This window comes from Octopus bimaculoides, chromosome 18 (genome assembly GCF_001194135.2).
Source record: "Octopus bimaculoides isolate UCB-OBI-ISO-001 chromosome 18, ASM119413v2, whole genome shotgun sequence".
Taxonomy (NCBI): domain Eukaryota; kingdom Metazoa; phylum Mollusca; class Cephalopoda; order Octopoda; family Octopodidae; genus Octopus; species Octopus bimaculoides.
Genome location: NC_068998.1, coordinates 45435116 through 45461761, shown reverse-complemented (window position 1 = coordinate 45461761; position 26646 = coordinate 45435116). Strand labels below are relative to the sequence as shown.

The following is a 26646-nucleotide window of genomic DNA, read 5'->3' as shown; positions in this document are numbered from 1 at the left end:
TTAAATTGGCCATATCCAGCCTAAATATTTTACATGCTTTTTGTTCAAACCAGCCAGATGCAACCTCTCACACCTACCCTATAAGGTCCTTCTAAAAATAAGCAGTCACATCATGAAAATCTCAAAGCTACAAGATGATGCTTGATTAATTCAGAACAATGTGAATAAATAAGCATTACATTTGAATAAATAAGCATTACATTTAACAGAATAATCTGAATGCTAAAGGGTTAAATAGCTTTTCTACCTCCAGACACCACCAGCTTCGGACCAGGTTGTCACTGATATGTTCAAGGCTTATATCTTATGGTACACCTTTAAGCAGTTTATTAAATTCTTAGATGGTGAAGCTAAATCTACTGTAAAAGAATTTATTTGGTGGTTACCACATTGTCAAATTTTGAATGCTATTGAAAATTTGACAGAGGCATGGTGAGATGTGAAAACAACCATGATGCTCTTGTTTGGACTAAAATCTATCTGTACTGTAATGCAGACTTCCTGGATTTTGAGGAATCAATACAAAATGTTAAGGAGATTGTTGGGTTGCACATAAAATAAATGTAGAAAAGGTAGTGGAATTTATATGAATGTCTCGATGGAAAAAATATCTAATGAGACCCCTGTAGGTTTTGAACTGTCCCATGCTTAAGAAAACGGTGAGAGTAAAGACGTAAAACTAAGATGAACTTTAAAAAAGTAAAAAGTTTCTGCAGCTTTCAAGTTTTTACATAGAGCTATGATCATTTCAGAAAAAAAAAAAAAAAAAAAAAAGAACAGAGACATTCAGAAGCAAACAAGTTAATAAAAAGTGGATACATATGCTACAAGGAATTAAATAAATATATATTTAATATATATTACTGACAAGAAAGTAAGTTTTAAATGTAGTATAGCTGTGAAAACAGCAGAGAAATATTAAGTGTTTACCCTTATAAGACAGAAAAAAAGTTGCTAGCAGGCAGCTACAGAAATTGAACCCTGTACCCATCAGATACTGGCTGAGTGCTCTACCATTAAGCTAAATGGCTCCTGTTAGATGCTGTTTAGCTGCCTGCTGGCCATAGCCACCTGCAGACAACTTTTTCTGTCTTATATGGGTAAATGCTCAATCTATTTCTGCTGCCCAATCTATTTTCCTGCATTTGAAATTTTCTTTCCTGTCTGTAAAATACCAACACATACAAATGACATTTCCAAAGTTTGTTTGTACTACATACATAAATCCATTACACACACACACACACACACATGTGAATATATGGTAGCAATTTTTCTTAAAGTCTTTCAATTGTTTTATTTGTCCTTTATGCTGTGTTTGAACTATAGCTTCACTAAAGCCATGAAGCTATCCAAACACTGTCTCTGCCCCTGGATGAAATAATTGCTTAAGAGAATCTTAATACAAATTTATTTATGTTGTTTTTTTTATATACATATTTCAGATGATAATCCCAGGAATGTTGTGTTCATTTATCACTCATTAACCAAACCAACTTGAAATTTCCTATCAGCAGCAATTCCTTTTTAATTAGTAACCCGGAGAAAATGGTTCTGTAAAAGTGACTGCCGTTAATGTGTTACTTTTGTAAAAGGTGAGATTTGAACTTAGAATGTAAAGAGCTGAAATAAATACCACAAATCACTTTGTCCAATGTTCTAACAACTCTGCTGCATATAAATATATATAGTGTGCGTATGATTTATAATTATATATTCCAAGAATAAGAGGAAAGAAAGTGTCATGGAAAACAAGAACTCATTCAAGATATTAGAAAATGTTTGTTTTGTTATGAGTTTCTTAACAGAGAAAATGTTGGCTCTGTGAGATTGTACATAAATATAATTTTCATTTAATTTAAAATATTTAAAATTTCATATAATAGCTGCTCTTTTTGTTTTATTGTATTGCCTTGATAGTCATACTGTTTTACAAATAAATAACTTAACTATTCTTACCTCCTTGAGGAAAAAATTGAGCATAAATGTCCTTAAATGTATCTTCGTTCACTATACCTGTCGGACATTCCTATGGAAAAGAAAAGAAAGAAAACATATGTAATGAATAACTGAACAGTGTTCAGAAAATCTGTGATTAAATACATAAAAGTAACTGGAAATTGCCTGTGGAGTTGCTAGCTGCTGGCTATATATTGGTCTCTTCACTTAAAAAAAATAAAAGGTATCTTTCTCAACATTAATCAAACATTTTGGATTCATATTAATATTTTCATTCAATTGCTTTAATTTGTTAGTATTTACATTGAACAGCTGTTTTGTGTGATTGTTATTCTATGAAGTCCGGTGTTACATTTGCCACCTCCCAAAAATAAAATAAGCAATTATAGTTATGATAATAATTAGTTAAACAGAAGGTATTGAAGGAGAAAATGTATGTTGTAGACTTGTCTTCAAAGATGGTTTCATCTGTAAGTTGAGTGATAAATCAGCGTAGATTAATTTCTTACATAGACAGAGAAAATGACAGTTAATCATTAAATGGTTTCTCAATTTCCAGAAACTGGAAACTGAGAAATTATATAAAAGAAAACATGATTAAGATCAATTATTGGAGTATTAAAATACAATGTGTTTCAGGAAAAGAAAATTTGAACATAAATATATATAAATTAATAAAAATCTCAGTAAGTTCATTAGCTTGAAGTGAGGTGTACTCTAATATTTTGGGCAGTTAAGTTGTCTACTAAAATTAGAAATATTCTCAAATGTTCTAAGCATTATTGCATGTCATAACTCACTTGGCTGATAATAGGCTTTTGCAGAATTTAGTTGTATCTCTTTATATTTTCAGTTTAGATTCTGCAAAGGTTAAATTTGCCAATTTTAATCGATAAAATAAACTAACAGTCTAAGTAGATCAGGTCTAAGAAGGGAGAGGTGCTCCCCACTTTTCAAGAAAAGAAGCGTGGCCTTCTAAATAATGTTATTATGCCCTTTTCTCCTGGAACTGTATTCCCTTTTGACCTTGTGCCCTCCCTTTGTAAAATTCCTGAGACTGCACCTGTAGATAGATCAGTATAATTAAGTATTCTCTTCTCTAAATTTCAAAAGCTTACGTTAGAAATAGTTATTGTATATAAAGGTTTTTTCCTTTAATATTCTCAATCCAATCCTCCTTTGACAGAGTAAATTATACAACAGGAAAAGTCAGTTTATTTTTGTGTATCAATTGAAAATGAAGTCACAAGGTAGAGAAGACAAACAGCCCAACTACTTAATCTGAAGACCATTGTTTTCCCAATGGACTTCATTCATAAGAAAAGAAATCACCTTAATTATAGTGAACGGTAAAGATATGCTTTATCATTAATATTATATTTACCAAAGTTGCTTGGTTGGTCTCACCATATGTACATACATGGTTAAGAACTACTGCATATTCTGAATATTTAAAGCTATATTCACAGTTTTAAACATTCGTATGAAGTGTATTTTTGGAGCGATATTGAGTATTCAGCTTTCTGTGTGCCTAGAATTTAGAAAACTCTTCTCTCCAAATATTGTCTCCACATATTTCAGTACTTGTTCAAAGATGAGAATTTTTTAAACATTGATTTTCCTTGCCGATGAGCATTAAGATAATTTGTGTTATGAGACTACCAGCATTGATCTTAAAACTGTCAAACATTTTACAATTCATGTTTAGTAAAAATCAATTAGTATAAAACACTGGAAACAATATTGATAAAGAATCATTCCTTGCTAAATGTTGTATATAATATGTCATCTGATAGAGTGGTTTGCATGGAGTAAAATATTGAGAAGTATCAATAAGTACTGTTAAAAGAATAATCAAATTATTGCAGTGACATAAAGCTTAAATGATCAGTCTGACATATATTTCCACTCACCCTAACTACTGTTCTAATTTCTCCTAAACCCCAACTCGTACAACATCACCCATAAGCGTGTCTACACCATTAACTTGAATTCTTCTTCCTTTACAGATATGGCATTTTAATGTATGGGATCCTGCAAATGAGCTCCTAATTATGGTGATACTAGTAAGCTCATGCCTACTGCCACATCACTTCAGATGGCATACTGCAAATTACCTCTCTCAAAGCTCTATATAAATCAGTCTGTTCAGATTCCATAGTCTTATTATTTCTAGAATATTTCTCCAGACAGACATAAAGACCTTATTTCTTTGTTATCATCAGTTAAGAAGAACAGCTAATAAAACTTATTAAATTTGCTTCCTTCTTTAAAATTCAATCTATTTATTTACTTCTAAGTGTTTTATTAACTAACCTTATCGAATCAATGGAATTTTATTTACCCAAAAGGAAATATATTCAAGGCCACTTCTAAATGTTAGCAAAATAATTTAAGAAGAACATATTCTGTCTAATATATCAATACAAAATTATAAATAAAAGTAAAATAAAACATCTTTATATGCTTCAAACTCTACAAAATTCATGTTCACACTTCCATATAATGATGTAAATACTGGATTTCTTTTTAAATTTGTAGAAGAAAAATATAAATTGAAAGATGTATCTTGAACTAAGCTTCATTTCTTGGATGAGTAGAAAGGAAACTCTTGTGGTATTAAAAAAGATGGACTAAGAGTGTAAGGAAGTCAAGTAGGAGTATATCTGTTTGTATATATATATGAGTGTGAGTACAATAAAATAATAGCAACAGCAGCAACAATGAAAACTATCAACAAATATAAAACAAAGTACACCAGTATCAAAACAGAGAGAAGAAAAAAACAAAAAAAAACAAAAGTAAATCTATCAACATAGAAATAATATATTTATGAAATATATGAGGCTATTTAGCATGAAAGCTTTTCTAAATGTTTCCCGCTTGTATAAGTAGTGTCTCAGCTTTTAGCTTATCCATTGCACTATATTTATACGTGTTGAAAGGGACCAACATTTTTAGCTTGATGAATTCTTTAAAAGCTGTCTGCTTCATTATTTGACCCCTTTCAAATGAAATACACTTATACAATTGTTCTGTAGCTTTTCACCTAAGAATGTTCCAGAATTAGACATCTTTTCGATGATCAAAAGGTACTGATCTATTTACTTTTTCTAGTGACATTTTTTTCCATTATATAAAAGTATAGCTATTAATAAGATACATTGTAAGAATTGTCAGGATAGAAACTGCAAATCTTTGTTTATCAACAATACAAACGAGACATCAGTTTCAAGAGAAAACACATTCATTATCCTTAAACACTGTCATTAAACAATGAGTGTTGTCCATATTTCGATCACAATAATGTCTGTCACTTCTCTTCAGGCCTACAGTTAGATCTCCTGTAGTGGTCATAATAGTGGTTTTTTTTTTGCCTTTTTTTCTTTTGATTGCCAGAAAATGAACAGAACTACACTAAATCTATAATTAATAACCAATTTATAGTTATTTTGTCTTGATTGAAGTGGAAAAATGTGACTATTTGAATGCTTGGCGTTTCAAATATAATTAAGAATGTACTTTTTAGAAAGTAAAGTTAACTGACATCACAAAGTATTTAAATACAACTAGAAAGCCCTTCATGTCTAAATGAACCTTGGTTATATATTTAGTGTGACATTATGCATTAAACTATCTGGTGTGTTCATTAGCTTAATAAACCTGTCTTAATGAACATTTTACAAATACAACATTTAAACACAAATTTAGAAAGACGAAAATGTCTTCAAGTTTCAGCAATATAGCAGTATAGGTATGGAAAATGGATGCACAAGACAAATGATATGAAATTAATTTCAATAGAAAGGAACTTTAATAAAACATGGCAATCTCAGAAAAGAATCCTTGAAGACATTTCAGTCTTGGAGAATGTGAACACATGCCAAGTATACAATAAATTACTGGGTTCACAAATTGTAAAAAAAATAATTGAAATTATTTGTCTAATGAATTTGCAATAAACTAATTGAAAATAAAAATGCAGAAGAAGAGCAAAACAACAAGAGATAAAACTATAAAACACATCAACTGGCTTACGCATGTGCATGCATGCAAACACACACCCACATGCACATGCATACACACGCACACGTGTACACACAAACACGAGCATACACAAACTCTCACATAAAGATATATATATATATATATATATATATATATATATATATTGTAAGTCAGTAGTGCTAAGTTAATCCAGGCATTTATATTGAGAAGCACTTCCATGGACAGTAGTAAAAAGGAATATTCCTGGAGGAAATAGGTGTTTTGAATAAATGGAAAATCTCTAAGTTCAATTTCCATTGTATAGTATGATTATTAATTATATGTATACATTTATGCATGCGTGTAATTATATGCATGTAATTATATGGTGTCCCTCCTAAAAATGCAAACACCCATTGAATGGTTATAAAGTCGATGTTTATTAAAATACATAACATTTTGAAAATTTAAAAGAATCCACCAACAGAATTTATGAATGCCTTGTTTTGAAACGGATGGAAAGTTCAGTTCAGGTAGTAATGATTATGTAAAATGATAGAATTGTATGCACAAAGAAGCATTTCAATTGGTATTTGTGTGCATTGTTATTCAGTGGTTGCCCTCAATTTGTTGACTGGTGCCCCTTTTGTGCCACAAAATTTATCTTTTAAGTAATTCCATAAAAGTTTTCTAATGGTTCAGTGAATGCAGGGTATATTCTACTGAATATCTTTGTGCAATTCATTTCTTTGGCAACCAGGCCCTTATGTTACTGTGGTAGTGCAGGGTACCTCATGTTGCTTGAAATAAAACTCTATGTCTTCAGAGTCTTCTTGAATGCTTGGCATTATAAGTTGTTGCAGAAAGTCTGAGTAAATATGAACAATCACTGTATCATGAAAAAGGAATGGTCCAACAAGTGGTTTTGAAGGTAAGCCCCACCATAGTGTAACTCCTGGAAAATTAAAATGATGCTCCTCTGCAATATGTGAATTCTCACATCCCTGACACGTGCAATTTCAGCAGTTAATTAAACAGCTTAATTGAAATGTAGTCTCATAATGGCACACTAACTTTGTTGGAAAATGTACAGATATATGTGTATGTATATATATATATATATACATGAGATTTTTCAAATTGACAATGTTAATATTCGAACAACTTCCGTTGTTTCCTGTGATCTCATGAAATCTCATTTTTTGGTATGTGTTGGGGATGCTTACCAACAACTATTTCACCATAAAGTAATAGCCTTGGAAGCCTGAGATTATCAAAATGGATGATATGATTTACGTACAGCATATGATACTGGATTAACTAAGCTTACATAGTGAGACAGCCTTCTGTATCAGGTGTAAGAGATTTTCCAGCTGATGTTTAATGCATGCTTTAGACTCTTCTGGTGAAATATTTTGAGTATTTTGATTTGTCGTTGATACAAGCCACCCAACACAGTTGTGGGATATGACAACATAAGCATCAAAGATGCAAAGCTTGATGGACAGTTTCAAAACCCTGTCTGACCCCTTTGTCCAATGTCCCAAGTTTCAGTGGGAGCCATATCAATCTTCAGGTTCATCTCAGAACCCATGAATCCATCTATGGAGGCAGTGCCGTTGAGATATGTCATGTCTTTGTCTCCACATGTGGGTTCTTTGGAACATAAGTAAATATCATCTTAGTTTTCTTCAGGTTTATTGTAAGTCCAAAAGCAGGAAAGATACTGAAGAAGAAGTTCATTATTTTCTGAATAATGTGTTCCAGTGAACAGGAACACCACATGAGTTATGAAGGTCTTCAACTAAACTTTGAAATGATTCAGGTTGGAGAGTTGATCTGATTTTCAATAACTGACAAAGATGCCTTCATCATAATCATGAGTAGTCATGGGTACATAGTATGTGGGGAATAAAGTCAGTGAAATTGTACCCCATTGTTTAACACCGTTGTCCACATGGATAAATGGCACCTGACTTTCTAAGGTTTCTCCACTGTACAATATTTTCTAGTCACTGAGACCAAGGGTTTTGTTTAGTCAATAAAAACTTGCTCTATTCATTAAAGATCATATCTGTGGAGAGTTTCTCAGATCTGAAATCATGTACAGTCAATGATAGAGCTTATGTATGTCTGAAGATGAATTTAATAATAGCTTAGTGAATGTATTATCAATAGTTACATACATATACATGCACACATGTACATACACAGACACACACACACATACATACACTCACAAGTATATGCATGAATGCTAAGAAATTTGATTCCCATGTAGCTCTTTGATTTAGCCCCACTGCATGCCAGTGACACCTACTACAGCTCTGGGCCAACCAAAACCTTTTGAGTGGATTTGGTGTGAAGAAATTGAAAGAAATTCATCAAATATATATATATATATATATATATATATATATATATATATATATATATACATGTGTGTGTGTGTGTCCCCTTGGTTTGACTGCACATGATATTGGTAAACAAGCAACACTTTTATACAAATGGTACCGTTTATTTCCAATTTTCCATGTCAGGTCAGTGGGGAATATTACCTTACATGGAAGAAACAGGTGATTGTTGGCAATAAGAAGAGAAGGGCATCTGGGCATAAAAAATCTGCCTCAATGAACTTTGTCTGCCCAAACAAGCATAAAAAGTAGATGTTAAAGTGATGATAAAAAACAACAATGCTGTATGTATGTTTGTATATATAAATATATATTTATATACACACATATATATATATACATACATATATGTACACATACATATTCACACACACACACACATGAAAAAATACAACTGTTAATGAGGCAAAAACCATGCATGATGCAGAATGTAATAAAAGAAAAAAATTATGAAACATAATTCTATATCCATGCAAAAGGCAAAATGTTCGAAGAAAGCTGCAGAGCAACATAGCAAAACAAATGTGTAATGCAAAGGTATAAAATACATATCAAACATTTGAAAAGATAATAAATAGTTTTTTTCGTTTTTTTTTTTCGATTTTATAATAATGATAATTTGAAAAAAAATTTTTTTTATCTTTTTTTCTTTTTTAAATAATTTTGTTGAAGATGAAAAAATTTCATGCAGGAAATAAAGTCAGTGTGACACTAAGCTTATGTTGTGTTGTATTGAGAGAAATGTTGTCAGTTGAAGATGCAGACATAAAAAGGGAATACGTGATTGAACTAACAGTAAAATAACTATTTGTTTTAATGAATAAATCAAACATACTTCAATGTTATAATAATGACAGATCAGTGAGATAGTAAAATGTTTTGTTGTTTTTTAAAAGTTATTTTATCATGAGAAAAACATTTTAAAAAATTTGTTTTCTATTCAAAGAAAAGAATGTCATGTCCGTATGAATAATTACAGATATGAAAATATTTTGGTGAAAAATCATTGTTTGAAGTTTGGTTAAGGATAGTTGTATAGTCCATTGATAATCAATTTTGTTTAAAATTAAATTGTTTCAATAATCTATTTAACAAATCATGTGTACTAACCATTTCACCTATAAGAATTTTGTAAATAACCTAAACAAAAAATTTAAGCCAAATAGGAATAAAGTTGTTAATTTAATTTGGAAAATTATTTTTCTATTTTTCTATTGATAAACAATATTCCTCTATAATTTGAGTCATCAAAATCTAATATCAATGGAACTGATAATTGGAAAAGGATTATTATTATTGTTTTTGCTAAACTTTATAAGACTGAACATTAAGGTTTGAAGTATTATAATGATAGCTGTTCTACAAGTTAAATATAGTAACATGGAATAGTTAAGAGAAATGTAAGTGTCTATTTAGGGAGAAATTATAGGATAAAGGAAGAGTCTAGAATATGTTGATCAAACAGAACTCAGGAATGATAGGAGAGAGATTGAAGATGATGAAGATTTTCTTGGAATTCAAATTTCTGAATTGATTTAACTAAGGAATGGAGAAACTTCAGAGAACATCAGCTGTGACATCAAGTTTTCACATATCTTCCCAGTGCAATTTTTATAATGACCTGCAGAAGTATTGAGTTTATAGTGCCAGACCAACTAAAGGGAATGGTTTGTAAATGTTCATAAACCTGATGGACACAAACACAATATAATTCTTTGTTTTAACTCTTTATAGATGATTTTCTTTCCAAGATGTATTTAAGATGTATTAACGGCAGTTTTAAAAAATACATTGAAATAAATTCAGATTGGATTAAAATAAAATTTTAAACATTAGTTTCAAAAGTAATTTAATTGAAAATGATTAAAAGTTTTAACCAGAAAACTTAATCGTTGAAAAACCATGCAGATAGCTTTACAAGATTAAGGCAAACAAAATAGTTTTATCAATGTTGTTCTCTCACATTTGTTATTTGAAATTGTTAATGTTCACTGGAATCTCTTAAATGTTTAATTCTATTTGAATCAAGAGTAATAAGTTATTGAATGCGGTTTTTTTTTAATTTTCAAGATGATGGAGATGATGATGTAAGAAGTAAGTTCATATTCCCCTTTTTTGTTTGAGTTAGATAGATGTATATATAGAGAGAGATAGATAAAAATAAAAAGAATAAACTGAGCAGGGACAATCTCTAAACAACAGTAATGAGACAATGCAAAAAAAATAATACGTCACCATTGTACGACCAGCGATACTCTGAAACAATGAAAGTAAAAAAAAAAAAAAAATAGATGGAAAAATTAAGGAACAATATTCACTTGAGTTTAAAAGAATTTTAAGTAGTTTCAATATGGTTCCAGAAAGACAAAAGGAATCTTCTCTAATGTCAGTCCATCTAATAATAAGAATAGGAGAAAATGAAGAACAACTGAAGAAGAAAGAATGATGATGATGATGATGGATGATGGATGATGATGATGATGAAGTAAAACATGTATGATATAAGTTATAATTTTACCATCTAGTTTCTGGATTGAAAGAAAATCATATCCAAACCATAATATATTCATGGAAATCCATTCAAGTGAATGTGAGTGTGTGTGTATTACTAAACAAAACCAAAAACTATCCAAGAGTACAGTTAAGCCAAACATCCCACATTGTCTTGCTAACTCTACAGATAATAAGAAAACAATAAAATTGACCAACACTCAGATTCAATTTAATATTCAACGTTTAAATTTGTTATTATACAGCATAGACAAGTGTGAGGCATAAACAGAAGAAAATTTGGATTGTTTTCAGATTGTCCAGGGGAATCTGGGTTTGGAAAAGGTCACAAAGTTAGTCTACTATTACCAATTTTGTCAAAAGATGATAATTTATTTGTGATTGTTGTTTGATACATATGCTCCCTGGGTAACTATATCAAAAATGATTTAGTCTTCACTTTCTGGCAATGCCATCATGAGAATTCAAGCAAGAGCTTTTCTATTCATTAATAGAAAATGAACATATCTATGTTACTCTTTTGACAAATTTGACAATGGTCTGACCATTCTCTATGACCATGAAATAACTTTTTAAAAACATAGTTTGTTTTTAAAAATTTTAAATCTTTCTTTAATTATAATCACTAAATATAACATCAGTTTATGTATATTTCTGGCAGGAGAGAAAATACCATTTTTTTTCCCTAAGCAGTGTTACATTTTGTGATTCGGAATTATAGTTTTACTTGATTAATTAAAAAAAAAATTAGATGAAAATAAGCTAATTAAATAACTATGACCACTTGTATAGTGAAACTCCTTTTGTTTTGTTGATTGGTGTAAGGAAATAAAGCTATAACTACATATAATCAACATCACTCTAGCATTAAGAACAAACACTTCTTGTGTTAATTCTAGGTTGCTACAAGACAAAAAATATTGATTAAGCTACTAAAGACAATGGAACCTGGAGCTGACAACTTTCACACAACCAAAAGTACTCAACTTTAATTCAATAATTATAAATTAATTAACTTAGTCTTACAAATAAGCTAGTTATGAATTTGTAACATAGTTTACTACAATATTAAAAAATGTCTTTGAATCATATGTACTATTAAGTCTGTGAGATATAGAAATTTCACAGGCTAAACACTTTAATAATATTTAATTACATTAACCCTTTAGCATTCAGAATATTCTGTCAAATGTGAAGCTTATTTATTCACAATCTTGAATTAATCATGTATTATCTTGTAGCTACGTGGTTCCAATGATGTGATTTCTTTATTTTTAGAATGACATTGTAGCATAAGTGTGAGAGGTTAGATCTGGCCAGTTTGAACATAGAACAGGTAAAGTAGTTGGGCCAGATATGGCTGGTTTAAATGCTAAAGGGTTAAAGGCACAGTTTGTCAATGAGTAGAGTATTATAATTATTAGCTAAAGAAGGCAAATGGAATTATAATATCAAATTCTACATTAAGAATGTTCTAATGTTAGTGAAAATAACTATAATTATCATATACACAAGGCAACAAATTTATGGGGAGGAGTGAAGTCAACTCTAGTATATGACTGGTACTTTATCTTATTTCAGAAAGATAAAAAGTAAAGTTAACCTCTTTTTGAGTTTTGAACTCATAACGAATACCAGAAGGTATTTTATTTACTCTAATGATTCTGTCAATTCACTGCTCTTCTTCTTCTTAATAATAATAATAATAATACTGGCACCAGAAATCATTATTATTAATTTTATTAGAAGAATGGTTAAGTGCTTTAGAGAAATTGTTCTCAAGCAAAATGGTTACAACTGGCAGTGAAAGCCTTATAAAATTTGTGATCTTTGGAATTATTCAGAACGTAATCTATTTTAATTAACAATTTAGAATGTAATTAATTGTTTGTTTCATTGCTATACTATTTTGTAAAAACAACTTGATATCTAACAATCACTACATTTTTGAAATACACCCCCACCCCTCTCTCTCTGAAAGTATTTCTCATTAAAGATAATATCAGAGAAATGAAATGGATATTTTTAACTGGAACTAGTAACAAACTAAATGAGGAATGGAAGTGCAATTGGTTGATATATGATACCATCATCGTCATCATTTTACATTGTTTTCCCATGCTTTTATGGGTTGTATAGATCATGTCATGTGCATTATTTTTTGTAACTTTCTTATCCGGGTTTAGTCTCTGGAAATATATTTTCTTATGTCTTCTGTGATCTTTCTCTTCTGCAGTCAGATTGTTTCAGACATCTTTTTACTCAGTTGTCATCCTCCAAATGCATCTTTTGTCTGTATCAATTCAGTCTTCTTGCTCACAACACTTGATTTCTTTTTTAATCCAGATTTCCTTTCAGCTAATGTCAAAACACTCACACACACACACAAAGTTCTAAAATTTAAACTGAAACACAACAAAGGATAAAACAGAAAATTCCTATACATGTTGAAAAGTTGCTAATTCCTCATCAGTTACTGTCCAAAGGATCCTTACAATTTCATGCCTAACTGACAAAGAATTAGCAACATCCCATCATGTGTGTGAATTTTCTGTTTGTCCCTTTGTTGTGATTTTGCTTAAATTTTGGAACTTATTAAATGCAACACTACACACTTTTATTTTTTTTACCCATTCAGATAAAAATAAATATATATATATAGAACAGAAAGGGACGAATTTCAATTATCCCCACATGGTGAGATGTAGTATATATAAGAAATTAAAGAAGGAAAATGAACACACTTTACATAGTATTAATATATTTTAAAATATACTTTATATTGTGTTTGTCAACCAGTTTTACTTTCACTAATCATGACATTAAAATTATTTTAATTATGTATTTTCTTAAGAAAATTTTTTTCTTTAAGAAAATACGTAATTAAAATAATTTTAACGTCATGATTAGCTAAAGTGAAACCAGTCGACAAACAATATAAAATATATTAAAGAATATATCAAAACTATGTAAAGTGTGTGCATTTTCCTTCTTTAATTTTTTATAATATATATATATATATGTATGTATATATATATGCACATATGTATGTATGTATATATATAGATAGGTATTTCATAAAGTTTGCACATTTCAGTATATCTTTATGTCAAAAGGAAAAGGTGCTATACAAGTAAATATCTGTACATGTATCTGTGTGTAGTAGGTCACCATTAAGGTAGAATTTAACATTTTATGAGTGTGCAGATGCTGCCTTAATTGTGGAGCACTTAAGTGAGGGGATGGATTATTGTTAGAATACCTGACTTTTCATTTGATAAAGGTGGAATAATGGAAAAATAACCTTACACCTATATTGACACATAGAATAACACTTGGATAACATTATTTTCAATAAGGAACTGAGACTAAATGAAATTCTGATTGTTAAGGAAGTAAGAGGGTGTGGTAAAAGGGCCTTTCTATGTAAGAAAGGCTATTTTTCTTCGCTTCTAATAGACAGCATCATTATTTCAATATCTACTTTTTCATGCTTCCATGGGTCAGAGTTTATTGAGGCAGGATTTTCTACAGCTGAATGCCTTTCCTGTCACCAACCCTCAACTTTTTCCAATCAAAGTAACATTTTGAGAACATAGACCTTAATTTCAAAGAAGACAAGATGGATTGCTAAATCTGCTCAAATTCTAGCTCATGCTGCAGAGCATGAAATCATTTCCCCTGCTGGTAAAGTTATTTAAAGAAAATTTACATTTGAAATTACAACACTTTAACTCCTCCCACCCCTGACAAAAATCTAGTTGTTCATCAAATGCATAACCCTCTACTTAATCAAAATATATCTTATGATGTGAACTTTGTAAGATAAAGTCTTATTTCTACCTGTTTAATAAGCTTCATATGTCAGGTTACTTTTAAGACATTGAGTTATTTACCATTCAAAGTGTAGATATCAAATGATTAAATATGACATTTTAGTCCTATTCTTTTAATAAGTCTAATGAATAAAACGGTTGAATTAAATGACATGACCCAAATATTGTAATACAATATCTAAATCCTCTATATTGCAATCACCAAGCCACTCTTGTAAGTGAAATGATCAAAAAAAGTAAAGAGATTTTCGCAACTTTTGATTTAATGAATGAAACAGTTTCATATTTCTATTGTGATTATTCCTTGTAAATGCTATGTAAGAGAAACTAATGAAAATAAACTATCAATGAGCTTTAATGTTAACAAAGCTATACAGAATCTGTCAAGGATAAACAACAGAACAGAGACTACTAAATGTGGTGCTTGTTTTTCTATATTCTGATTTCCAGATGTGTGCATGTCTGTATATATATCCTCCTCCTCATCATCGTTTAACACCTGCTTTCCATGCTGGTATGGGCTGGATGGTTTGACTGAGGACAGGCAAGCCAGGAGGCTGCATCAGGCACCCATCTGATCTGGCAAGGTTTTGTGTGTCAGCTGCATAGTTTGAGGATGAATACAACATGTGGTTGCTTTAACTCTGGACAAACTGTAATGAGAACTTGGTGCTGACTTGAGGTGAATTGCATAGAACATAGAGCAGCGTTGAATGGTCATTCTACAAATGACTACAAATTTTTAAAAAATCGCTATACACAGATATTGTTTTGAGCTGAGTGGGGGTGCTAGATTCCCTTGCTTGAAAATATAAGGACACAGATTGTGTTGTATAGCCAGCTGGAGACGATGTCTCCTAGGGCTAAATTACAGCAACATTTGTCCTAAACCAGGACTGCCATGTTATGTTGGCAAATAATCTTTACTCCATTTTTTTCATTGTTTCTAATAAAACTGAGAAAAAAGCCATAAAGAACATCACCACATGACAACAATCTTGAGAGAGATTTGAGAAAAATATCACTGGCAGCTAACTAAAACCATTGTGTTATTATTCTTCTATATGTTATTATCCATTGCCTAATCATTACATCACAATCACTTATAATTGAATGAATCTTTGGTGGAATTATGTTTTTGAGCTGCACAAATTTTTTCCCTGCCTGGTGAAAGCTGCCACCTACTGCTTTGACCTAGGTAATTTAGCTTGGAAAATGATAGCTATTGCTCTTTGAAGGCTCCAGTGCTTTACAATGTCCTCATGTATCCATTATGTATTGCTACCATGGGAATTGTTATGCTCCTGCTGGCTTTCATATTTTAGCTGAATCCAGATTACTGTAAGGGAAGGCAAAGCTCTGTGGCAGCCTACGAAAATCATTATTTGTGCCTTTCTAAGGATCGCCTAATTGCTTTTACTTAAATGAAACATCAGTGAAAGAACTAACAGTGAACAGTACATATAAACTATTGTACTGTGTATGTGACTATGCATGTATTGCCCACTGCTTAAACACTGCTGTTGCATTTACTTGAAAGGATTATTGGCTAATCAGTGGCAGTAAATACCAAACAAATCAGATAGTTTTATTGTGTGTGTATTACCGCTGGCTGTTCTTTTACTCAAATGGATCACTAGTGGACTGCATTTTGCCACTACAGAAATCGTCATGTACACAGTGAATCACACTCTAGCCATGTGCAGACAACTATAAAATACGGTAAAGATTTGTGGTAGCTTATTAAAACCAGTGTGGGTTATTGGTGGACTGTGAGGAGAAACCTCATGTTGTGCAGGAGACCAAAGAGTTGTGTACTTCCTGCTGACACCTTGGGCATGGTAAGATGTTGATGGCTATCTGTTAATGTTTAAATCAATATAGACATCCACAGCATTCACTTAATGAGCAATTTTCAGTCTGCACAAGTTTCTGTACAATAAAACAGAGCCTGCTGCTTACCTGCTTTATTTTCGTGCTAATTCAACTTGAAAAAGCAGCAACTGCTTTTCTTTATAGGCTCCAATGCATAGCTTGTTGGTTCAACATGGAATTTACTACCAAATGCTGAGCCTGGTTCTTCATGTCATGACTTTTATTATACCACTAACACTGAAGTGAAGGTTCTCAAAACTTGGAAATATTGAAACATCTTTCTTGCAACTCTCCTGTTGTTTTTACCTATTTCCATTTGTTTTGTCAATGCAGTTAGTAACACCACACACACACACACACACACACACGTACGTAACTTTAATATTCATGATGATAAGGCTTTAAACTGTTATGAAATTGTTGACTTTATTACTGTCTTTGCTCTAAGTCAATTTTCATAATTTTTAAAAAAAGTTCTGTAACTTTGTTTCTCACCAATCTTTATAGAACAAAAAAAAAAAATACTCTCTCAAATATTTTTACCGGATGATGCTAAACTAAAGTATATATATATGATAATGCTAAAATATAAGGAAATTATAGATTGAACATTTTCCCAATATGCTCTTAAACAGTAATGCTTCTGTCAACATTGTTATTAAGCTTACAAAGTGAGAAAGGAGAAAAAAAAGCTAAAAAACTAAAGGTTATGAGATAAGCTTGATTTGTAAATGAAAATTACAAAGTCAATATTGTTTTGTTTCTAATGTATATAATACATTTTTAACAACATCATGTTATTTTTATTTTATAAACCTCTGTTTACCTCTGAAGCTATGAAAAATGATTTATATTTATCTAATATAATGGTTTGATCTCATGTTTGTAATAGTATAGAGCAAACCTAATTTTTCTATAAACAAAACATAATATGAATCAATGTATTGAAGTGTGTCCTTACCGACAGTTCTGAAATAATATTATGTTGGAAGAGTTAAACCATGATAGAGAAAAACGAGTAAAAGGAAACTGTATTTTATATTTCTCAAATGGTCATTATTTTTACTCTAAAAGAAGAAGAAAATGTAAATACTAAAGCGAAAAAACCCCCCCAAAATACCACATTTTACTCAGCAACCAATCCTTTATCAGTGTTTTTAAAGGTCCTCAAAAAAAAAAAAAAAAGGTAAAAATTCAATTAACTAGTTTCATATGTGATCAGTGCAAAAGTTATTCAGCATGCACAAAACAAGGTAACGACTAGAAACAAAAGAAGCAGCATATTAGAATATGAAGCTTGGAAAGCATATTTATAGCAAGATGAATAAGGCAGAAATACAACATCCACAACGGATTTGAATGTTTGGTGAAAGATGTTTTCACTGAGTAATTATATCAGTTTTTAATCTACTGAAAATAGAGGAACATAGTCAGTCATGCATCAGAACTGATAGTTGGAAAAAAAAAAAAGAAAGAAAATGATTTTCTTCATACTTCAATTTTTTTATTTTTATAAAAAATATTTCATCTTATTAATAGAAGGGAAAATAACATGTAATACGCATTTCACATTTCATCTATGGCCATTAAATGGTGATTAGATGATTCTCAGGAGATTTCATATATACAATATTAAAATCTGACACATAGAAGGTTTATTTTTTTTGTATTTTTTTTTTTCGTTTTTGAGAAATATTACGAATGATATATTTGCTAACATCTCTTAGTCATCGTCAAAATTAAAAGTAAAAATATTTGATTTATTTTACTTGTAGAATTACCTTATTTCATTCAGGCTTACTGTTTTTCTTTATGTCCAACCTAAATTAAGTTTCGTTATAGCTGAGATGGTCAAACTTTCTAGACTTTGACAATATTTTATATTGAAACAAAAGAGCTGGTAATTAAATATATTAAAACTGTAGTCGTTAGTTTCAGAGAAAAGTAAAAATACATAAACTATAGAAATTGAAACATGACATTTATTATCATTTCAAATTATAAGTCCAATTTGTTTCTAAAACTCACGGTTTTATAAATTTAACAAATATATAAAATAATGAATGAGAAATTTTCACAATAAAAATTGAAGCCGTATTTGAAAAGCTTCATCAATGTTGTGATAAGCATTATAATTAAAAAAAAGTTGCAAAATAGTTCGTCTAATATAATATTCAAAAGTTATAGATTAAACAAAGCATTCATATATATTAAAGTATGTATGTATGCAGATATATGCACTTGTGTGTGTATGTATTTATAGAAAGATTGCTACAGCTACAAGCAGTGCATATAGAAAGATAGGATCCTAAAAAAAATGTACGAGAAATAGGAATCCATTGTATGTGCAGTTAGATAAAAAACAGTTGAGAAAAATATCGCTATGGTTGCTTCGTTAAAGCGACTGGCGTTACTGACAAAGAGAAACAGAGCTTGAAACACTCTATAGTTTGTTAATAATAATAACAATGATATATATATATATATATATATATATATATATATATATATATATTGAGAGAGAGAGAGAGAGAGATTAGTAGAATAATCTTACTCCCAACATTCACTGAATTAAGAGAACTAAAAGTCATACATGCCTCACATCATGATCATTGTATATTATCTTCATATTAACTGAAATATATACCATGAGAAGGTAAAAGTGAAGGATAAAGAGAAAAGCAGTGAAAGAAGAACCTTGTAAGTTGCATTATATCAAAGACACAGTGATGATAGACTTTTAATGATACATTCGTAATTAAATGCATAAATTGCAGAGGATAAAGCGTCTTTGCTTCTTATGAACCTTTACAACAACACCAAACCTTTGTGACAACAACATGGCAGTACTATTCAGATTTTAATAAATGAACATTTTTTTTTTTTGGTAACACGTGACGATATTTTGCACAATAGTTTTACTAAGTTAACAGAAAATATTAAAATCTTTGTCTCAGCTTACTGTTATTGAACAGAAAATAATATTATTAAAGACAAATGTGGCTTGATAAGACAAATTGGAGCTTTGAAGTTCTGTATTTTCAAGTAATTATTATAATTAGAGGAAGGAATATGGCAGCAGACTAAATATTTTTCTATATTTAGACTAATCCTTCTCGACTTCTGTGATGAACTAGTGTCAAATTCAGTGGGGAGTCTTACATCCTCAGTTCACTAAACACCATGACAGTCCAGATATACTTCAGTCTCATGAGCATTTTATAGATTTTGAGGATACAATAAATAGCTGTAATATCTTGGAGTTGATTATAATATCTGTTGCTAACATAACTTTACTTTGGATCCATTCAAAATGAATAGAAATAACTATAAAGAATTGGTGTTGGGACCAAGTGTAGAGTGTAAGACACTGTGTTTTACTCTTCTTCTGTGACTGAGTCTGAGAAATAAGGGTATCGCTTGAAACCTTTTTCACAAGTGACTAGTGGCAGTAAATTACCTTCGGAAGGGAGGCCTGACCTGGATGCATGAACAGAGTGTACTCTGTTAAGAGCAACTATAGACCAGCTTGCAGTATTAAACCAGGCAACAAATTAAGTCTACAGCCTCATAGCAAAAACAATCCAGAAGACGCTCTACACAATTTTCTTTTATTGACCTGAGGTTAAGATAGAAGACACTTGCTCAATGTTTCACACTGTGCAATCAAAAGTAAAACCACATAGTTATGATGTAAATCTCTTAAAACATGTTGATAAACCTGCATCCACTCTAAATAGTATCTAATATTTCTGTGTTGAAATTTTACATGATCCAGTTTTTATTTTTCATTTCCTAACAAATACTAGATTTAACTTAATAGATTATAGGTATTATACATAACAAAGAAATTACTGCTGAAAAAAAAAAAAAAGCTCATGAATACAAGTGGTTTTTCAGACACCTTGCCTGTGGCCACATATTTGACATCTGTCAGTTATTATACACTAGAAAACAGTACATCACACTACTTAGTTAGCATTAATTTTGACTCAAAGTCACAAATACAATTATTAATCTTGTTGCTGATCTATATTTGAGTAGCCTGACAATGGACATTTCAAAAATTTAATTGTCATTACAGACAATCTGATCTAACACTTTTATTCTCTACTTAAAAGTCAATGATTTGTGAATTTCCAATATATTGAATTTAGTTTTGTTTCTTCTTTCTCTCATTTCTAGAGTGCTTCTTGTCCTTCATTTATTGTATTCTTCAACTATTGATGACGATGTACTTACACCACGTTATATATTGACATTACTGCCACTGCTAACATTCTATAGATTATTTACTCAGTCAACATGGTTTCAAATAACAGTGAAGAGAAACATCCTTTTTGTAAACTTTAGCACAGCCTCTGTTCCACATTTCTGCTTCATTTCTTTAACCATCCTGCCACCACTTTTTCTTATCCTCTATTTATAGTTATTGTAGTTCTCCCTTAACCTGGTCATGTTCCTGATATACTGAGAATTCCAGACATAACACTCAGTTAAAATTCCTGATATAGCAAGACTTAATAACACGCATAAGTGAATATGGAGTCAGTTATTCAAGAATAAAACTGTTTACACATGTCTGCAAAGTGACTTTATTTGAAGTGTTGTTTTGAATAATCTTTTAAAATGTTTAGATCATTATAAAGCTCACTGCACTTAAACAATTTCATAGAGAAAAGGTACTGCAAATTTTAGAAGATTACTGAAGATTAAGAGGAATTGGACCAAACATATAGAAATGATGATTTGATTTTGGTTGAATATGAAAGATCTCAAATGGAAAGTGCAAAAGATGTACCTCAAGTGTGTAGGGTGAGAAGCCTGTGTATGTTTGTACAATCAAGATTATTTTAAAGCATACTCTTCTTAGTTCAAATTTTAGCTTAGAAAAATGCTTTCAATCTTTATTTGAAGAAATGGTTTTGACAGTGCAAAAACAAGTCTAGTTTTTGTAAAATATATATATTTAGAAGATACAACAGTTAAGAGAAAGCTATCTTTAATTTACTTTAAAATATAAGGAAGTACAATGTTACCTATGTTCCAGATGTTCTTATCTCTGCAAACATGATGTAAATGACTCGTTGCAGTATTTCATTTCTAAAAATGAACACCGCATTTTACAAGCTGTTGTAAATTAGTTGTATGTCTGTCTTTTAGCATGTAGTTATTCAGTCTAATCTCATTTGCTGATTCATTGAGTGTAGCATCAACGAGGAATGATTAATATGCCTGACTGTTGCTTCAAAACATAACTTCAAGTTCACTCCTCTCAATGTATCAGAAACAGAAAATTAAATACCTCACAGAATTAGTCCATAAATTAGTAAAGCCTTGTTGCACAGTTAAAAAAAGTTAAAAACACAAAACAAATGACATTTGAAGACTATTAAGAAATATAAAACATATAGCTGTAATTATAAAAAAAAATTACGCTAGTACTACTGTAAATTCTGCAATATGGTTTCAATTCTGGATTGAAGCTATTCTATTTCATTTATGCGGTCATTGGAAGGTTATGAACATTGCATTGTTTAATCTTTCTTCACTCAACCTGCTGAGGCATATGTTCTTTGTGACATATCAAAAGAAGCCTATAGTTTCACACTGGCTCTATGAATTGCTGTGTATAATTCAATGCTAGAATCTTCAGTTCATCATCTTGGGATATTATAATCATTGGAAATGAGGATTGGTTAATACTTCACTTACTAAAAATATAATGCAATGAGACCTAGTATTGAACCTCAAATATTTAGTTACCAGATTTGTACCATGCTGAGATCATGCTCTTGTCAAGCAGTCTGTTCTGATTGTCAGCCAATCAGCATGCAGCAATATCATGCCATGTCATGAACCTAATCAAAAGGCTTTGACCACTTCTTGCATTTTTCTTAGTATTTAGGTGAAAGCCTGCCAAGAACAATCACAGAGCTTTAAGAGCTACTTGAGAACACACAGTCCCACCTCTCTCTACAAGCAAGGCTGCATAAAAAGCATTCAGTACACTTTGTAAAGTGGTCTGTGTTAGGAAGGGCATCTAACCATAGAAACCATGCTAAAACAAACATGGAGCCTGAGCAGCCTTTCAGCTGGTCAACTTCTGTCAAGCGGTTCAACTCATGCCAGCATAGAAAATGGATGTTAAATAATGATGATGATGATGATTAGTATAAAGGACTTCTTGTATGACAAACCAACACTTCTTTGCTCCTTCAGCCTGACTTAATCATTGCTATGTATATTTGTCACGCTGAAGCACAATTTCTAACTGCCTAAGTCTCTACCAGCAATCATTAGAAATTTATATACACCCATGTTGTCACAGATCCAAAACAGTAACTAAAAACAACACACCAGAGAAACTGTGATATGGGTGACAATATGCCATACCAGTGTGACAAAAGTATTTTGTTGGGTCCTTTTAGTTTCTGAGTTCAGAATTCTCCCCTGGTTGTTTATGTAAATGGCACCAGTAATTAACACTGCCCTTTCCAAAACAAAATGGTTGGGGTGGAGTAGGTGCTTAGTGAAAAGAAATCAGTGAATGACACTATTTTCTTCAATTTCAGTTCCCTGATAAGCTGGTTGCAGCCAACATATTCAATAATACCCAATCTTGTTTTCTGTAATGACTTAAGAGATAAAATATTTTGAAAATAATCTTAAAGCAATGCTATTTCTAAAAGATTACTGTCAAGTAATTAATATAAATCTCAAGACAATAATTATTTGAAAGGAAAAGAAGAATCAAACCAACAGTTTTGCATGGAATTGTATAAATCAAAGTAAGTGATCAATTGCTTCCAATGTTGACCACTTCACTATGGAACAAAACATTTTCTAACCCTCTACTCATAGCATGTAATTTATTATGACATCAACAAAAACTATCACCACCAACAATTATAATATTTGCTTCAAGAGAATGAAAGCTTGTAGCTTGCTTAATTAACACTGCTTTAACTTGCTGAATGCAGCTGTTTGATTTATTTTAAACAAATAATTGATTATGAATATTTGATGGGAGAAATTGTTTACAGATAATCTTTAGCTATTTATTAATGCTAGTGACGTTAACTTTAACTAGGGCTGCGTGTTTGCAGAGAACAATAAAGTGGACAGAGACATTTAAAGATAGAAATGGCGATGGCAAATCAGAATCTGAGGAAATTAGTAGCAGTGTGTTATAGAAAATATCATTTACAAGAACTTATATATGCTTAATACCTCTATAAACGTTTTCAGATTTGTTATGGACGTGAAGAGCTTTTTTCAAAACATCAATAATATTATCTCTCCACTGTATAAGGATTTACCAAAATTCATAAACTTTCTTAATAGAAATTGCTTCTCACTTTCTACCAAAATATTTTATGATACATGAGTGAATGTGGGTAAACGAGTCTCATTTAGGGATTCTTGTGTAGGCTATTGAAGACAAAAATAGGTTAGATGGTGATTGATGTGGGTTACATAAGACAGAGATTAATGTTGGATGCCTGTCTTGTTACCAGATACTTTACAAAATATACTGGATGTGTTTTAACATGGCACCGATACTTGTAAAGTTGTCATGTCTTTGTCATGACTAAAAAATTTTCTTGACTCTACATTATCCTCACGTTATCAATCACATTATAGAGACTATTGAGTGCATTTAATCCAGGCATCAGCGTAAGAGAGGTTGTCATGTTCTTCATTGGAACAAAGGGACCTCTTATTTCTATGTTGTCTTCTTTCATTTCTCAGCCACTTTACAGAATATGTTGGGTGCATTTTATTATAGTGCCAGAACTAGTGAGATTGCTTTGTATCCTATGAGACTAAAGAGTCATCACACTATTTCATATGTTGTTATGCTCAAGATAATATGTTCGATAAGAGGAATAGAATAGGGGGAGATGACAGGAAGAATGAGGATAGTTGGGTGATAGTTGCAAGAAAATAATGGTAGAAGCAGAGGAATTGAAAGAAGAGAACAGTAGAGGGCAAGAGAGAGCAATGGGGAGTGTCAGAAGTGACCCATGATAAGAAGTGAGAGGGAGTGATGAGTGACAGGCAGTACAGGTAGAATAATGGTAGAGATATGAACGATAGGAATATAAAAGGATCTCAGAAATGGGGGAGGGAGCAAGTTTAGACCTGACTGGAACATATTGGGCAAAAAACCCAAATGTGTGCATCAGCTGTGTGTGTGTGTGTGTGTTCTCTTAATGATTACTTTTTGTGAAATTACAAAAACAAATGAAGAATCCCTCAATGTCTTTTTAGAAAAGCACATATTTATTAACCTTAACAAACAAAAGGTTAACAGCAACTTCAAAGTTTCAGCTTATTAGCCATCATCCACCTGATGGCAGCTAGTAGCCTTTTCCCTGTAAAACTTCACACACACACACACACTATGTATATGTGTGTGTGTGTATATATATATATATATATATACCTCCCTCCTACCATTCTAAACTTTGGTTTTGTCATGCTCTGGTACTTATATATATATATATATATATATATATATGTGTGTATATATATATATATATATATATATGTGTGTGTGTATATATATATATATATATATACCCATGTGAAGCATGGGAGTTGGACATTAAACAATGATGATATATATATATATATATATATATATATATATATAATGCATCCCTCTCATTGAGGAAATGTTGGATCCCTGAAAATCTCACTGTAATGTGCATTCCTGCAAAATTAAACCAATTTCCCCATTGACTTTCATATTATATGGAAGTCAAAGAGAATGTATTCCACATTATAGAACTTGATGTTATTGCAAGATTTTTATGAATGCAATGCTTGTGCGTGTGATTGTCTGAAAGAGAGAGAGAGAGAGAGAGAGAGAGAGGACAGAGACAAAGAGAGAGAGAGAGAAAGAATGAGTAGAAATATAAAAATATTTATGGATTGTGGTTACTTGAGAATTGAAATAAATGTCTAGAGACTCAGTTTTGATTCCTGTTCAACACCATATAAGAAATCCATGAATGTCATACACTCCCATTTTGTCTCACTTGCATATGCATGAGAGAGAAATCAATATAATTGGTAGTCCTAGCAGACTGCTGTGAGTGGCAGATGATAGGGTTGTCGTCTGTCCTGTGTAAGAAAGTTTCTATTGACAGCATGAAAGCGTAAAAGAATTGTTCTTAATGACATTTGTATATGTGTGATGTTTTGGTTTAATAATGATTATTTGTTAGTTGAAGAGACTGAAGTGGTGGGGAGGAGTCACAATTCAGCAACTTTGTGTGATGATAATAAAGTAATCATGTTGGATTGATACAGTGGAAGGGTAAATACAATTTGTGAATTCAAAGGAAAGTTTGAAGGGAAGTAAGGAATGTTATAGTGTAGTAAAAATTCAGAACCTATAAATAGATGAAGAAAGGAACCAGTAATAAGTTTTATGATTAGAGAAGTTCCGAAAACAGATGGACAATGTAACTGAGATGATGATGATGATGATGATGATGATGATGATAATAACAATAATAACAATAATAATAATAATAATAATAATAATAATAATAATAATAATAATAATAATAAGCAGGGTGAGTTTACCAATCCAGAAGAATATTCTTCTCAGTTAAGTTTAGAATACTGATATGTAAGGAGTTTTACTATTCAAAATTATGTTTTCCAAATGAATTTACTATCATGAGGGCACCTGCTAAAAAATTACTTTTTGAGTTCACAAAGGTACCCAGATCATGTGAATATTTTAGGATTATTCTCTTCTCAGCTAAGCAGAGTTTATATATATATATATATATAAAAGGCAGACTGTATGACGCATGCGTACGAACAGCCATGCTACATGGCAGTGAAACATGGGCTGTAACTGCTGAGGACATACGTAAGCTCGCAAGGAATGAAGCCAGTATGCTCCGTTGGATGTGTAATGTCAATGTGAATACCCGTCAGAGTGTAAGTATCTTGAGAGAAAAGCTGAACATTAGAAGCATCAGTTGTGGCGTGCAAGAGAGACGATTGCGCTGGTATGGACATGTGGTGAGAATGGA

General features: G+C 31.2%; 1 protein-coding gene across 15 annotated transcripts in view; it reads right to left on the bottom strand.

Annotated features, from left to right (window-relative positions):
• Positions 1 to 26646, bottom strand: part of LOC106874003 (Kv channel-interacting protein 4) — a 479441-nt gene that overhangs the window by 19365 nt on the left and 433430 nt on the right. For 12 of the 15 annotated variants that reach the window (XM_052974223.1, XM_052974218.1, XM_052974227.1 and 9 more), the window contains 2 exons: positions 10596 to 10616; positions 1960 to 2029 (listed from right to left, as the gene is read on the bottom strand). In XM_052974223.1, coding sequence (XP_052830183.1) covers positions 1960 to 2029; positions 10596 to 10616 — 91 coding nt within the window. The remainder of the gene's footprint in view (positions 1 to 1959; positions 2030 to 10595; positions 10617 to 26646) is intronic. The other 3 variants (XM_052974220.1, XM_052974215.1, XM_052974216.1) reach the window with 1 other exon arrangement.